Consider the following 16,013-nt stretch of genomic DNA (forward strand, 5'->3'; position numbering starts at 1 on the left):
AATACAACATAAAGTAGCACTAGTAAATTGCATCAGACTTTGCTGACTGTTTCTGGATACAATAAATGAAACTAATTTAGTTAATTAAGTTAGATTTAAGCATTTGTTTTTATCAATTTAAATATTAAATGATTTATTACATATGTCTTGAAAAAAAAAATAATATTAAATGATTCATTACATACGTCTTGAAAAAAATTTAAAATTTAAGGAACATTTACCACACGTGAAAATAACAGAAAACTGAGGCGCTATCCAACCCTATGTGTTTGACCCTGATTCAGAACCAGAGCTCCAGAAGAGGAGAACCCTGCACTAACACTTGCACATATACAGCCAGTGGTTTCTGAATAGTGCCTGGGTGCTTTTATGCAAATTTCCTTATTTTGACATCACATTAAAATAACCATTTAAACAGCTCATATGATTCATGACACTAAACTCTTTTAGCTGATTCACAGTTCTGCTTATCAACCTGTACATAACTATAATCTGAAATTATGAATCAATTTTTTACTTATTATTTACCTAGTTTAATGCTTTTTACTAAACTTCACCCAGGTAATGAAAAGGTTAGTAGCTTCTGAAAAAACAACATTGAAGCACGAAGGTCAGAACTGCTGTTTGGCACCTGATTGCGTGGATCCAGGTTGAGCAGTCTCCATGATTTGTACATGAGGTCAGAGAAGTGGTAGAGCACTCTGAGCCGTGTGCTCAGTGCCTCCGGACTGCAGTCCTTCAGGGCGTTGTACTGAGGGGGGATAGACTGGGGCAGACCCAGCTGCAGGCCTGCAGAACCTGCACACAGAATATAACACAGTATATAATAAATGCAAATTTTTCAAGTTTAAAACAGCTTTATTATATTTTTATTTAATGTTTTACAAATGTATCAACAGGTGTTGGGGGCAATAAAGGGAAGCATGATTATATTCATATTAAAATGTCCAGAAAAGCAAAGAATTACCAATTTAATCTGCAAATAATAGTATATGCACTAAAGGCAGTAAAATTCTGGTGGCTGGTGGGTCTGCGTTTCTAAATAACCTAAAAATGCAGAAGTAAACGCAATTTTAGTTATATTTTGGGGACAAAAAGACAGTGTACATCTAATTTGGCACATTTCTGTTCACCACAGCGAGTAAAAACAAAGATTTCTAAAAAAAAAAAGTATTTATATAAAAAGGCTTACATTTGATCAAATAATAGTCAAGAGATTAAATATTAGTTTTAGTTCTAAATAGATGGAAGTTAGTGATTGGATCTATCAAGGTAGCATTTGGTAGTCAGACTGAGTGGTAAAAAATGCTGAATGTTGAATATATACTAGTGCATCTCCGAAATATTTTGAAATATCATTGAAAAGTTACTTTATTTCAGTATTTCAGTTCAAAATGTAAAACATATATATTATATAGATGTACTACACACAGAGTGATCTATTTTAAGTGTTTATTTTTTTATTGTTGATGATTACAATCAATGAAAACCCAAAAGTCATTATCTCAGAAAATTTGAATATTGGCAGTGTAGGCAGTGTGCCAAATCCTGCTGGAAAATGAAATCCGCATCTCCTGATATTTTTGCATAGTTAGTAGGAGCAGTAGGTGTTGGTAGTATTTAATTATTTATGTAAATATAGGGTTGGGTGTAATATAATTCTTAGACTACATTATATAGTCCTTATGTCATTATTTTAACTTCCACATTCAATATATCTGTGGCAGGAAATGCATGCATTCACACATTAGTGAATTACTGGGGCAGTGAGCGCACACAGACCAGTGGGTGGCTATCTCAGCTGTGAATGTTGAGAGAAGAGACGGTGCTGTACTTTCACCTATTCCCTCACTCCTCCTCATCACTATTTTACCATACCAAGCTCACTTCTCTAACCTCTAAACGGAGGCCGCCTCTGACTGTCAATAGGTTACATGTAAACTGTATTTCAGTGTTTGTGAGTGTGTGTGTGTGTGTGTGTGTGTGTGTGTGTATGTGTGTGTACCTGAATTCCTTGATGATAAGGATGGTGTTGTCCAGGCAGCACTGTGGCACCGGCCAGCAGAAATCTGTCTGATGTTTTTTCCCTGCAGGGCCGTGACCAGCGTGGGCTCCTTCACTGGACTCGAGTGACCCAGACCCAGCTACACACCAAACACACCATAAAACAACATCGCTATCAGAACTTTACCGCCTGCAGCAACAGCACTGATTTTTTTTTTTTTACATATTTATCTATGTAAGATTTGTAAGATATGTTAAGGAACTATAATGAAAAACATATGGAATTAATTAGTACACAAAAAGTGTTAAACCCAACAGAATACGTTTTATATTTTAGCTTCTTCAAAATAAGTAGCACCTCTTACTTAAATGACAGTTTTACACATCTTTGCTAGATTTTCTCAGTATCAGTTGAAAAGTTGTAAAGTTGTGAAATTGGTATACAGTGAAAAGCCCTACTTGAGTAATGTTCTAATCTATATTATGATAAGTAGTACAGGACTAAACTAAGAAATAAAAAAGGGTTTTTGGATGATTTTAAAAATCAAATTTAATGCTTTTTAACACATTTTTAGACCTCAATAAGTATCATGTAAGACCCAAAAATGTAGTCATATTTTCTTTGGTAGAAAATAATTTGTTTTATTGGAAATCAAAATTTGACGCAGCTAACTCACCGCTAAAGTTACTATGTTAGCTTGCTCTCCGCTACCATTTCCCTGGTTCTTTCCCTGGTAACATAGCTAACTCTTGCTAACTAATATTATGTTAGCTAGCTCGCCGCTAATGGTACAATGTTAGCTAGTTCTCCGCTAACCTTAGTTCTCTCTCCAGTAATGTAGCTAGATTACTCGCTGCTAATGTTAGCTAGCTCTCGGTTAACCTTACTTCTCTTTCCAGTAACGCTAGCTAACTCAATGCTAAAGAAAGCATGTGTTTACTCACTGGAATTAAGCACACCGTCTGAAAATGTAATACCTACAGCAAATTTGCAGTACATTTAAGACAATTTAGGACATTTTAAGACTTTTTAAGGGCCTGCAGTAAATCCAAAAAAATCCTCAAGTGCAGTCGAAAAGACCATCAGAAATGTTATGATGAAACTGGCTCTCATCAGGACCACCACAGGACAGGAAGAACAAAAGTTTCCTCTGTTGCACAGGATAAGTTTATCAGAGTTACCAGCTTCAAACCGCTTCAAAGATAAAAGTACTTAAATGCTTTATCTCAGAGTATTTTGGTTTGTTTAACACTTTTAAGTTACTACATGATTTCTTATGTGTTTCATTACAGTCTGTAAGACTTCAGTATTCATTTACAACATAGAAAAAATAACTAAATAAAAACACTGATTAAGAAGGTGTGTATATAGCACTGTGCGTGAGATTATACCTGAGCTTCACAGTTGCAGCCCCATGCATACACGTCTCCAGTGCTGGAGAGAGCGAGAATGTGCTCACAGCCCACAGCGATGTCCTCAATAAAGATGCCCTCCAAAGTAGGTACGATCTGCGGCCGATTGTGGTTCTTCAGCATGGAGTCAGGAAGCCCTATCAGACGCTCTGAGGAAACACAGCACAACACACAAACACCTTTATACTATGGTAGTACAATATAAATACTTATTTCAATTATTTATTAAACCCTCAATGCCTTTTTTTTAATAATCAAAATATACAGGGTTGGAAATAAAATAAGAGACCACTTAAAATGGTGAGTTTCTTTAATTTATATTTTTTTATTTTATATTTGGTGGAATAACTCTGGTTTCAATCACAGTTTTCATGCATCTTGGCATTATGTTCTCCTCCACCAGACTTACACACTGATTTTGGATAACTGTATGCCTTTACTCCTGGTGCAATAAGTCGAGCAGTTCAGTTTGGTTTAATAACATCTACATTGTTCTTAAACATACCTTGACCAAACGTGTAAACATGTCCATCTTTAGCCAGCACCACAGAAAAGTGAGTTCCACAGCCCACCTTCTTTATCCCCTTGTTACAGAGAGTCTCCACTTTCTATCAGTCAGATTCAGACAGAAGAAACATCCAATCAGAACAGTACAAAAGAAAAAAATAATATATATATATATATATTTTTTTTAACTGTTGCTTTAAGAATAGGCATTAAGCAATACCTGAGGATAGCACTTCACTGTACAAGGCCCTGTCCCAAGTTTCCCATAATCCCCATCACCAAACGCCCAAAGGGTCATCCCATCTGAAGAGAGGGCCAGAGTGTGGTTAATACCACACGACACCTGAGATCAGAAAGAGAGAGAGAATCTGAGTAAACAATAACACACAGCAGGGTAGAAACTTTTTGTATAATAAATAATAATAATAATAATAATAATAATAATAATAATAATAATAATAATCTGCATATCAATGGGGCACCGAGTGGTCCAGCGGTCTAAAGCATTGCCACTATGATCGAGAGATCGCTGACTTGAATCCCGGTCATGCAGCTTGCCATCAGCTGCCGGAGCCCCGAAAGAGCACATTAGCCTTGCTCACTCTGGGTGGTAAATGGCACTCCTCAACACTCCTAAAGTGATGCTGATCAACACAAGGCATTCTGTGAACTCAATCTTTCTTTTACCCTTAAAATTATGTAAAATACACTAAAATCACAATATGCAACCCCAACCCACAGCACTGCCACCACAATACTAGTAAAGAAGACCTAATAAAGAAGATTATGTTTCTTGCCTGTCCAATGTGGTAGCCTTCCAGTGCTGTGACCCTCTCCGGCACCATCTTGTTCGAGGTTGACCTTTGACCTAAGCGTCCAGAATCGCCACTTCCGAAGGTGAAAAGCTTCCCGTCAGCCGTGACGACGGCGGAGTGTTTAAAACCACACGCCAGCTTCAGAAGATAAGACAAAACATTATAACCAACTGGTTACATTATAACTACTGGGTCAGAGTCTAATCACGTCAATTACGTCCCACAATAAATACATATTGCACATTATATTATTATTATATACATATATATTACTTTATATTAAACAACAATATTATTTTAGGACAAATAATCTTATGTCTGGCTGTATAAAAAATGTGTGTTTTTTATATTTGTAAATTAATATATTTTGCTTGTGTGTGCAATAATGTACTGTGATTTATTTTCTAAATATTATTTATTTACATATAATAATTACTGGTATTTTGTTTGTATATGAGATTTCTATACAAACAGCGGACAACTATATAAATATATATATTATTAAAAGCATATCAATAAATCTGAGAATGAGATATGTCAGTGTTTAAACACAACACAAAACCAGTCACTGTCTGTTACCCATATTTTATTTTATATGTAATCTATCAATTAAAAACGTATACTCTAAGCAGATACACTAATCTCAATAAAATAAATTTGGATTTGTGGTTGTAAGGTTACAAAACGTAAAAAAGGTGAATCTCAACCCAGCAGCTGTAGTCCAGATGAAAATTCTACTATTTTAACAGTGTGTAATAAACAAACAAAAGAAAGTGTAGTACACACTCTGGTTCAACAATGCAAGATAAATGCAGAAATTAAACAGAAGAGGGAGTCTATCTCTCATGGATCATTATTGGAAAGTGGTCCAAAGCCAATTTCTGAGTTGTCTGCAGCACATTATTGTGTTTATTCTGGCCTGAAGTGCACTCACCTGCATCACTTCCTCCCCCTGCAGAGCCTCGATCTGTTTGGGTCGTCTCTGTCTCTCGCTGTTGCCGTGGCCCAACTTCCCATAATCCCCGTCACCCCAGCTGAACACCTCGCCCGTCTCCGTCAGGGCCAGGGAGTGACCGTCCGAACCGTACGATGTCACCAGCTGAGTAACTACATAACCTGTAAAATAGGGATGGAAATATAATAATAAAATGTTATTGTAGTGTTTAATGTATAATACACAACTGTATGCAAAAGCACACAGTAACAAATTACTACTGAGGACGGTGGAACAATCTAAGTCTGAGGCCCAATCCCAATTCACCCCTTGGTCCTACCCCTTCTTTTCGAGTGTAACCCTTCCCCTTGAAACTAAGTTACATGGTTAAGGGGTAAAATTCTCCCCTAAGAATTGGGACAACCCTTCAATCACCCGATACGTCACATCAGTAGCGCTCAAGTTTATTAACCTAGCTGCTGATTAACTAATTAATTTTAGGGTTTATTGTATATATCTACATGTTTGATCAGGCCTTGAGCTCAGCTTAAAACACTGCAGCTCCGCCCACTTTTATTCTGTAACGGCACTTTTGTATCATGTTTTATTCATGCTTTATTCTTATTCTATTTTTATTTCCAATTCTTTGTTGTTCTTTTACATGTTTTTTACATTTTACTTCTCTTTGTTTTAATCATGTTTGAATCAATAATGCTTTATTCTTATTTTATTTCCAATTTTACTGTTATTCTTTTACATGTTTTTTATTTTGACTTCTCTGTGTATTTTCTAATTTGTAAAGCACTTTGAATGACAGTTGTGTATGAAAGGTGCTATATAAATAAACTTGCCTTGCCTTGCCTATGTCTTCGGAAAGGGGGGGAGATAAATAAATTATTACTGTCCATTTCTTAATTCCTCTGTGATAGGAAGCTGAAATTAATTAGCTTTTATTTTATTTTATTTTATTTTCTGTTCCACCTTAAATTCTGCAGCCCTTGCAATCTGTTCCACCATTTAAGGTGAAATGGGAAAGTTAGCTAGCTAGCTACTGAGACAAACTACTAGTGATCTTTTTTAAGCTTGCTATAAACAATTTAGCCATAAAACAATAAAACTACACAATAACTATGGTAATATAGAGCTACTCTTTACTTTTAACATGAAAAATACTTACATTTGTTGGTTTCTTTGGTCGCTTGTTCCGCCATCTTACCAGTGAATCTCATAACCCTCGATTTTAAATGTGCATCTGAAAAGTCTTAGTTTAAAGGGCTAACAAGATCTATCCCTTCCCCTAACCTATCCCTCCAGCCTATCAAAAATCGGAACACCTCAACCCCTTAGCGTGTCTGTGCTAACTAGGTAAGGGGTAGGGACAAGGGGTGAAATGGGATTGGGCCTAAGAAAACTCTCAGACATTGCTGCTCATATGCTGGCAAGAAAGGTAAAGCCAAACCCTTCATTGGCAGCAAAACGGGGTGGACCTAATATGCCTTAACGCCTGTGCCAGTAACAGAAGGAACATGCACAAACAGATAGAGAAAGGGATTCAACAACATTTCAGCAGATTTTGGAAGTAAACAAGATGCAGTGACTCAACAAGCTGAAGAGAGGCTTGCTTCTCTAATAGGACAGTAATCTAAAACACATTTACATAATTGCCATAAACAATAAACACAATACACAATATTACGTGTGTGAGTGTTTTGTGTAGGTCACCTTGCAGGGCAGAGATAATTGTAGGTGTGTAAAGGTCATCAGAGTTGCCCTGACCCAGTCTGCCATAGCTGCCCTCCCCCACGGCCAGCACTGTCCCGTTAGCCTGCACCAGGAACGTGCAGTTCTGTCCACACACCACCTAACACACCAAACACAAGCATTACACTGTGAGGATTCAGCTAATATCAGACTGTGAGTTTGTGTGAAACTGAGATTTACCTGTTGTGTCTGAGATAAGGAGGAGGCGAGGGTGGGCACAGAAACGTTAGTGCCAGCATCAGCAAGCTGCCCATGTCGTCCGTTACCCCACAGGAAGACTTCACTCTTTCCACCCTGCTGCCAATCCTGCACACACACACACACAGACACACAAACACACATATATATATTTACCAATTATTAATTTTATAAACTACTTAAATTCATTGTTTTTAATAAATGCCCAAAAACTCAACCCCCAACTCCTGAATGCCTTATTACTAAACAATCAACATCCACTATTTTTTTTTTCAGAGGTAATTATTTTTTTAGATGACTTTTTTACTACTTTTTACATTTCCATAGAGTTATCTGAACTTTCTACTCCTTATACTTAAAAAATAGCCTTGTTACTCCTTTATTATTTCAGTTTGCTCTTATTCCGGCTTCTTACCATTCAATAAAACCCCTATCTAAAAAAATCTCTCCATGGTTGGATGAGAAAAATAAGCATATACCATTGCTACACCCTATTGGTTTATACTGAGATCCATCCGAGAGTAAAAAGTTTGAGTTGATACTTTAACTTCTACAGGTTATAAACGCTAGTTTTTATACTTCTACCTGAGAAATGAATGGGAATACTTTTGACAGCTTTGTTTCTCTTACAGTTCTACTGCTGATTCGAGATAAGAATGCGCAAATCTATTACTAAAAAGACTAATAGATTAATTGATTTAGTTTTTAATGATTATGAATGATGGTTTATGATTTAACCCTAATGCAGCAACTTTGACAAATACTAAAAACAAAAAGTCAAATAGAAATATCTTATATCTCCACCAAGTAGGTCATATTGTGGCCTGCTCGGGGCTGAGCGGTACAGAAACAGAGCGTATTTATAACTCTGAACAGTGGGAGCATGTGAATGGTTAGTGATGGAGAACTGCCACAGCCCTGGCCTTGATTGAGCGGGGCTCTCACTGACAATGAGAAATGAGAGACCACTAAACACATGTTCTTACCTCAGGTCTGCTGGTGGCCCACAGCATGAGCTGCTCATCCATCATAAAGCTCCACTTACTGTTATCCTGCAAATCACAAACACCAGAGTGGATTACATTAAACATTTAATGACAAACTGCCTGCGGAGGAATGAATCAGAAACTACCTGCAGATCAAAGCCTAGGCTACAGCTGAGGTGGGCTGCATTTCTCTGCCAATATGTCATAGAAAGCTGTTTCATAGTGAAGCGAACTGCTTTAACAATTATTCGTCTCTTTAAAAACACTACAGCTCTGGAGAAAATTAAAGAGACCACCTCATGTTCTGAATCAGTTTCTCTGATTTTGCTATTTATAGGTAAATATTTGAGTAAAATGAACATTGTTGTTTTATTCTATAAACTACAGACAGAATTTCTCCCAAATTTCAAATAAAATAAAAAAGTTGCAGAGCTTTCAGACCTCATATAATGCAAAGAAAACAAGTTTATATTCATAAAGATATAAGAGTTCAGAAATCAATATTTGGTGGAATAATCCCTGTTTTTAATTACAGTTTTCATGCATTTTGGCATCATGTTCTCCTCCACCAGTCTTACACACTGCTTTTGGATAACTTTATGCCTTTACTCTTGGTGCAAAAATTCAAGCAGTTTAGCTTGGTTTGATGATCAGCTTATGCTGATCTATCTTCCTCCTGATTATATACCAGAGGGTTTCTAATTTGGTAAAATCAAAGAAACTCATCATTTTTAAGTGGTCTCTTATTTCTTCCAGAGCTGTATGACACACAGTAAAAGTCTGTCATTGTTTCCAGTAAAGATACTGCTAGGTTTGGTTTGACAGCTTCTCTAGGGACACCATCACTCACCAAAGCTCTGGCGCTCTCGGTAACCCCAGGCTGCTGGAGCTCCGGCATGGTGAAAGCCTCAGGGAAAGCAGTGCCCCGGGCGAAAGCCTCGGCGCTCTTCACTGTAAGGGAGAAGGTGGACAGCCAGGCCCATTCAGATTGAGCCGAGGGAGCAGTGGCAGGCTCAGGGCCAGTGGTTGACCCGATGTGGTGTGGAGGTACAGGTTGGCGGCTCAGCAGCTGGTCCAGGGACAGCCCAACAGCGAGGGAGGCAAGGCTCTGCAGGAAAGCACTGTGGACCAGCTGATCTCCAGCCATGACGTGACTCTAAATAAGAACAGATAGAACAGATAGGTTGGGAGTCAGTGGCTGTCTAGAATTAGTTATAGAAGTTGGGTGCCGATCTTTTGTGTCGTGATTGGGATATATCTATAGCAAGGGTCGGCAACCATTTTAATTTTTTCGCCCGTTCTCGGGCTCACAAAACTCCTTATAAGGGCGTTTTTCCGGACGTGTCCCAATTCGCTAGCCGGCGCAGCAATAGCGTATAGGACCGCGACCCTGTTGACACGGGTTCGATCCCGTGTGAGGAGCGGTGTATTTATTTGTTTTATTTTTTCCTTTCTTCTTGGGTTTACCTGTTTTAAATTCAACTGTTCTTCAGTTGGGTTCAACAACCCTCTGGGCTGGAGAGCTACTACACTTCATTTTCCCAAACAGAATTTTTTTTTTGTGGCCACATAATGGCTTGGAAAATAGCTGCCATATTTTAAGTTATTATAATTCAAAGCAAGCTTGCTATATTTTTTGTTAATGCACCTGCTTCTCGACTGTCAACAGTTTAAAGGCAAAAAAATAAGTAACTAGTTAATGATGCAAACAATTGTATCAATCTAAGTAAAATCTCTCTTCAATCTAAACTGTAAAACATTATAGATTTTGCTTGTAAATGTAACAAAAAAAGTTGTATTTCTATGTTTAAAATTTGAATAGCTTTTAAATTAATTTTTAACTAAGGTGTGACCTGCTGTACAGAACATTCAGATTAATTCACCTGTAAAGAAAGTAAAGAGTAGCCTCTTATCAAAGTCAAGAGGGCGAAGGATAATTGAAATAGGAATAGCAGTTGATTAACAGCCTGGATTGACTGAGTTCGCTCCCACGGGATGAACTGTTTTTTCTCAGTGCAGAAACAGCCAGATTCATTTAACACTAACACGCTGTTAATGGCCTGGCTATATGTAGAACTGGCATTGGAGAGGAGCTGGAGGACAGCCAACAAACAGCGAGCATCTCCAGCTCTCATTTTTGCAAAGTCTGGGTGAAATCCAGGTGACTCCTTTATGAAGAGGAATACTGTAATGCACAGAAAATAGATGCACAACCCATATGCACTACTTCAAGGTTTATGGCATAAATAGAGCAGACTGTACATGTTTATATATCACCACAGCAACTTTACAAGAGGAGGAAAAGCATCTTAACTTTCTATAGCTGGGTTTCCTTTCAAACACACTGCGAAAGTTGTGCATAGTTTCAAAATTTTAGTCATGTTTCTATCCATGTGAAGACAATTTAGAAGTCTTAAACTATGGTAATCAAAGTTTAGTATCAGCATCAAACTATGCTTTTAATAGAATCATCTTTATAGATATTTTTTGGCTGTTGCCAGGCAGGACATGTAGTGGCCACATAATAAATTCAAACATATGGGGGTGCAAACATACTAGGCAGTTCTGGAAGAGTAATTTTTTAAGAACAATACTCTGCATTTTAGAAAATCTTAAGTAACCTGGATGGACAACTGGATGGAGTTTTACTCAATTGTGATTCTAAACTAAATGTCCAAAATTATATCCAACAAAATAACTGCAGTAGCAGCATCTATTCACCTGAAAATCCTTTAAAATATATGTTTAATTAGCTACAGGAATTAACTGAATACTTGAAAAAATGAATACTATGTAAAATAACAGTGCATATTATTATTTTTTTCAGAGCATCACAATCTAACACCAGTACTAAAACAGCTGTGTGTGTGTGTGTGTGTGTGTGTGTGTGTGATAGTGAAAGTGTTATGTATGTCCAAGTTCTACGCTTTAAAGGTTTGCTCTTTTTTTTAATCTACCTACCCTTTCGTAGTTGTACTGCTCCTGCAGAAGAACAGGGAGTCGTTCCAAAAAGACGGCCATGCAGGGGGCACGGTTCAATCCCAGAATGCCTTGGCTGCGGAGCACAGTGCGGCAGGAGGCCAGGACATGGTTCTGGGAGATCCAGTCTGGACTGCAGCGAATCAGCAACACATCCTTGACAAGAAAGAAAGAAAGAAATCATGCTGACTTGCCAACCTTGAATAATTTGTGTGAGTACAAATCCCTCTCACAGTGAGAGAGAAAGAGAGAGAGAGAGAGAGAGAGAGAGAGACAGAGCGAGTGTGTGAGAGAGAGAGTGCCTAAGAGACTTCAGTTCAGCGACAGTCTCTCAATAATTCGAAAAAAGAAGCATAGGTAAAAGTAGTGGATGGCTCCATAGGTAGCTTTATTAGCTTCCTTGCTAACCAGCCACACTGATAAACAGTGTGACATTGCTATTATCATTAATAAGGTCTCACTGAAGCACAATGCTAGGCGAGATGGGGTGTGGTGGTTGGGTGAAAATAAACCACTCTGATTGGTCAAAAGCACTCCACTTATGCACAGATCTCTGTAGCTCAGCGGCCAAATCAACTTCAGTTACAACCAGAAAGTGTCGAAATGCAAGATCAGAGGATATGCGTACATAAACAAACCGTATAAATGTACATGGAGGTCAAAACGCAGCAAAATGCATATATATATATATATATATATATATATATATATATATATATATATATATATATATATATATATATATATATATATATATGGCTCTTAGCTCTATGGTACAAACAACTTATAAAGCTTTAGTACTTTAATAGCTAAATTGAGTCTTCAGTTTTCTGTTCATTATCTTATCTGGAACAATACATATATGTATAAAACAATATGTATAAAACTAATATCAATGGGTATCATGTATACAATCTGTGCACACAACCGCAGAGGTGGTTTAATAAATAATGCACATTTTTGTATTGTATTATTCAATTATTGTATTTTTCACACTATAAGGCGCATTATGCAACACTAGTAAGGAACAGGAGTGTTGTGATGTTTTCTTCTAATTCAGCAGGTCTCGCCACAGGGTGGTGGTAGAGTTGCTAAGTTAAATAAAGCTAAGCTAACAAAACTGTAATTCTTAAAAAAAAAAAAAAAAAAAAATCATTGTTTTAAAGTCAAACGTGCACTGGATATTAATCTACACAGATACTGTTTATCTGTGTGAGTAAAGCACTTCCAAATAATTGCAGTAAGAGTATATTTCCAGATTTCCACTAAGGCTGGGTGCAGCAGCATTAGCATTAGCATTAGCAGCTAAGTGCTAGCTCTAGTAAATGCCACCATACAGCGCTACACTGAGGAACCCTGGGTGTTACGATATTAGCTAGCAGTAACATGCAGGCTACAGTCTGGTATACTCGCCTCTGAACAGTGAAAGAGCTAGCGCTGCAGTTAGCGGCTAATGCTAATACTGCTCCAGCCTTGATGCTGAAGAACTAAACTAAAACTCCTGTATAACGCTGTATTTAGCTTTCCCTCTCCTTACAAACTGACTGGTAAAATTATAGCCTTATAATGCAAAAAATATTCACTATAATGATATTCAAGTCATTTTAAGACTTTTTTATCTTTTGCCTTAGAACTATTGTAATGTCATTCCTACCTTAGACCTTCCAGAACAGGTAGCAACACCCACTTGTGGTACCCAAGTCGTGCAGACAACAGAACCCAGCCCTGTAACCACAGTCTGCAGCACCGAACCATCCTTTAAAGAAAAGAATCGATCAATAATAAGATAACGAACAAATTAAGTCAGTAAAAACATCACTATGCACTTCAGAGAGAACTCACCTTCAGAGACCAGATATTGAGCAGGCCTCCGATTCCTCCAGAGATGAGAGCCTGTCCACTGGGACAGAAGGACAGCGTCTTTATTGCTGTGATGTGTCCACTCAGTCTGAACACACACTTGGCATTACCACGCTGTAGAAAAGAACACACACAGTACTATTACACTAATATATTATCATTACATTAATCATTATTTATTAATTCACAAGATGACAAGCTAATAACTAGAAAGTAAAACATGTTTTGAATAATATTCTGTATTTAAACGTACAATTTACATATGTGTACAGTAAAAATTCACTGCAGAAGAAAAAAAATACAGCAGTCCTCTAAGTAACCCCCTAAAACAGCCCAAAAAAAGCACTGTAAAAAGTGAAGCTGACGCTGGAGGCAAGGTAAAGGCCTTCCACTGACCTTGAAAACAGCACTCCTATCCTGGCTGGTAGAGGCAACGAGGAAATTAGGCACTGTGACACTAGTGCCACCTTGTGGAACAGTCCACACATACAAGAGGCCATTTTGGCATCCACTAGGGAGAAAACCAAAATCACAAAACACAGTGATTTGACATGCCTTGTTTTTCTCTACAGCTCAAACCAAAGCAATACAAAACAAAACTTACAAAAATTAATTCCGCAATCATTTCCATTATATTCAACCAAAGTTATTATTCTGTGACTATATGTACAACCATGACAATTTAAAGTATCATTTGGTTGCTCAAATATTATTATTTTTTGTTTGTGGTTTAAATGCTTATTCACATTGGTGTAGTTGGTTTTGGTTTCATAAAAATAAATTATTTATATGTAGAAACATATTAATTGACACACATTTACAGGGATTTCAGACACTGATACCAAGCTCTGACTGCAATCTTATTTTAGAAGAAAAATGTCTTGATTTGGCTTAAAATAAATAAAAATTCTAAAACTTCTGTCCCAAAATAATTTTATAAAGATGATTACAGCTAAGTATTGTACATAACTTGATGTCTGTGACATCAAGTCAGTCCTCTACTACATTATTAAATGCATTACAACAAGCTGTGACTATCCTGACCCATCACAACTGCATAGTGGAAAAACTATATCTGTTTTATTATTCTGCACATTATATTACGATCACTCATTAATAAATAATCAATATTTGTTATCTATTTATTCATATTCAAGAAATTTTGCTCTAGTTTCTACACTCACACAGCCATCAGAAGGCGTGGATCGGTCCCCCGCCCTGGCAGAGGGCACCACTCTGCAGCGTTAACCGTTCCAGTGTGAAAGAGGGAGTGCAGGATGGCCCATGTCCCTCCAGCACGGCCCCAGATCTTCACCACCTCAGAACGGCCCACAGACAGCAGCAGGTGACCAGTGGGGTCCCACCGCAAAGCACTTACACTCTCCTGTACAAAAACACACAGGTTTATCAAGAAGTAAATTACTACAGAAACTAATACCTTTATAGTATCTTTATATATAGAAGCTAAAGAGTGAATCTCAGTAGACAAGACTTGTGCTTCTGTCAGAAACCTGTAAAGAACTCTTTGTGTGGCAGCAATTTTCATATTTTGCACTTTATTTTACTATTTTGTTATTTTTGCACCTATTTGAATATAAAAGCTAATTTTAGGGTTGAAAGGAGCTGCATGCTACTCTCAGAAAACAGCTAAATTACAGTGTGTTTGTTTGAGAGCTCTAAAATGGTGATGTTTCTTACTACTCTCTACATCTCTACATCCACAACTAATTATATTGGATTCCACTCTCTTTTAGGATAGATTTTAAAGTACTGCTATTAGTTTTTTAAGGAATTAAATGGATTGGCACCGGCACATATTACAAATCGTTTATCTCTATATGTTCCAAGTCGTTTCTTAAGATCAAGCTTGTTTCTTTTATTTATTTTTATAATTTTACTGGTGTTATGTTCACCTGTCTATTTACATATACCTTTCATACAGCCAAAATGCAGCTCAAAGTGCTGTCCATGCAAAGCTTCTTTTTCTTATAATTATAAAAAAAATAATAAAACTTTCTTTTTCCAGTTATTTAAAAAAAAAAAAAAAAACAATATCGCCCAGTCCTGCATGTAACTACACTGTGCTTAGTGTAATGCACTTACTATAAAGAATATTGATTTGCCCGCATATTGATTTGTCGAGTTTTAATGTGTCTGTTTGTGTTAATCAGAAAGAGAGAGAAAGAGAGAGATATATGTAGCTTATTTGTTTCATTGCAGGTGACTGTGTTGCAATGCTAAAATTATAAGTAATTAATTCCAATTTTTGTTTTCTAATTAAAGTAAATAAAGAAAAACATGCATGTATGTTTTCACAAAGGAGATGCTGTACACACGTGGAAAGCAGTGAGCAGTATTGGCTGCTCTGTGTCGAAGGAGTCTGTGGATGCTAACAGGATTTTCCCGTCAGGGTAACCCACAGCAAACGGCCTGTCAGTACTGTACCAGGACAAACACTGAGGAGCTGAAAAAGAGAGAGAGAGAGAGAGAGAGAGAGAGAGAGAGAGTGTAAAAAAATAAGTAAAAATACATTTGTGTGTGCACAGATATTTTTAA

The 16,013-nt window shown here is 37.2% G+C and overlaps 1 protein-coding gene across 4 annotated transcripts in view; it reads right to left on the reverse strand.

Moving 5' to 3' along the window:
* Positions 1 to 16,013, reverse strand: part of LOC103023154 (probable E3 ubiquitin-protein ligase HERC1) — a 99,000-nt gene that overhangs the window by 9,223 nt on the left and 73,764 nt on the right. For all 4 annotated transcript variants that reach the window (XM_022676554.2, XM_022676555.2, XM_022676553.2 and 1 more), the window contains exons 60-76: positions 15,794 to 15,921; positions 14,642 to 14,841; positions 13,854 to 13,968; positions 13,440 to 13,571; positions 13,252 to 13,353; positions 11,580 to 11,753; positions 9,469 to 9,774; positions 8,619 to 8,684; positions 7,615 to 7,740; positions 7,396 to 7,534; positions 5,674 to 5,855; positions 4,722 to 4,877; positions 4,145 to 4,267; positions 3,923 to 4,025; positions 3,397 to 3,566; positions 2,006 to 2,144; positions 632 to 798 (exon numbers count right to left, since the gene is read on the reverse strand). In XM_022676554.2, the coding sequence (XP_022532275.2) occupies positions 632 to 798; positions 2,006 to 2,144; positions 3,397 to 3,566; positions 3,923 to 4,025; positions 4,145 to 4,267; positions 4,722 to 4,877; positions 5,674 to 5,855; positions 7,396 to 7,534; positions 7,615 to 7,740; positions 8,619 to 8,684; positions 9,469 to 9,774; positions 11,580 to 11,753; positions 13,252 to 13,353; positions 13,440 to 13,571; positions 13,854 to 13,968; positions 14,642 to 14,841; positions 15,794 to 15,921 (2,528 nt within the window). The remainder of the gene's footprint in view (positions 1 to 631; positions 799 to 2,005; positions 2,145 to 3,396; positions 3,567 to 3,922; positions 4,026 to 4,144; positions 4,268 to 4,721; positions 4,878 to 5,673; positions 5,856 to 7,395; positions 7,535 to 7,614; positions 7,741 to 8,618; positions 8,685 to 9,468; positions 9,775 to 11,579; positions 11,754 to 13,251; positions 13,354 to 13,439; positions 13,572 to 13,853; positions 13,969 to 14,641; positions 14,842 to 15,793; positions 15,922 to 16,013) is intronic.

This window comes from Astyanax mexicanus, chromosome 17, assembly GCF_023375975.1.
Source record: "Astyanax mexicanus isolate ESR-SI-001 chromosome 17, AstMex3_surface, whole genome shotgun sequence".
NCBI lineage: Eukaryota > Metazoa > Chordata > Actinopteri > Characiformes > Acestrorhamphidae > Astyanax > Astyanax mexicanus.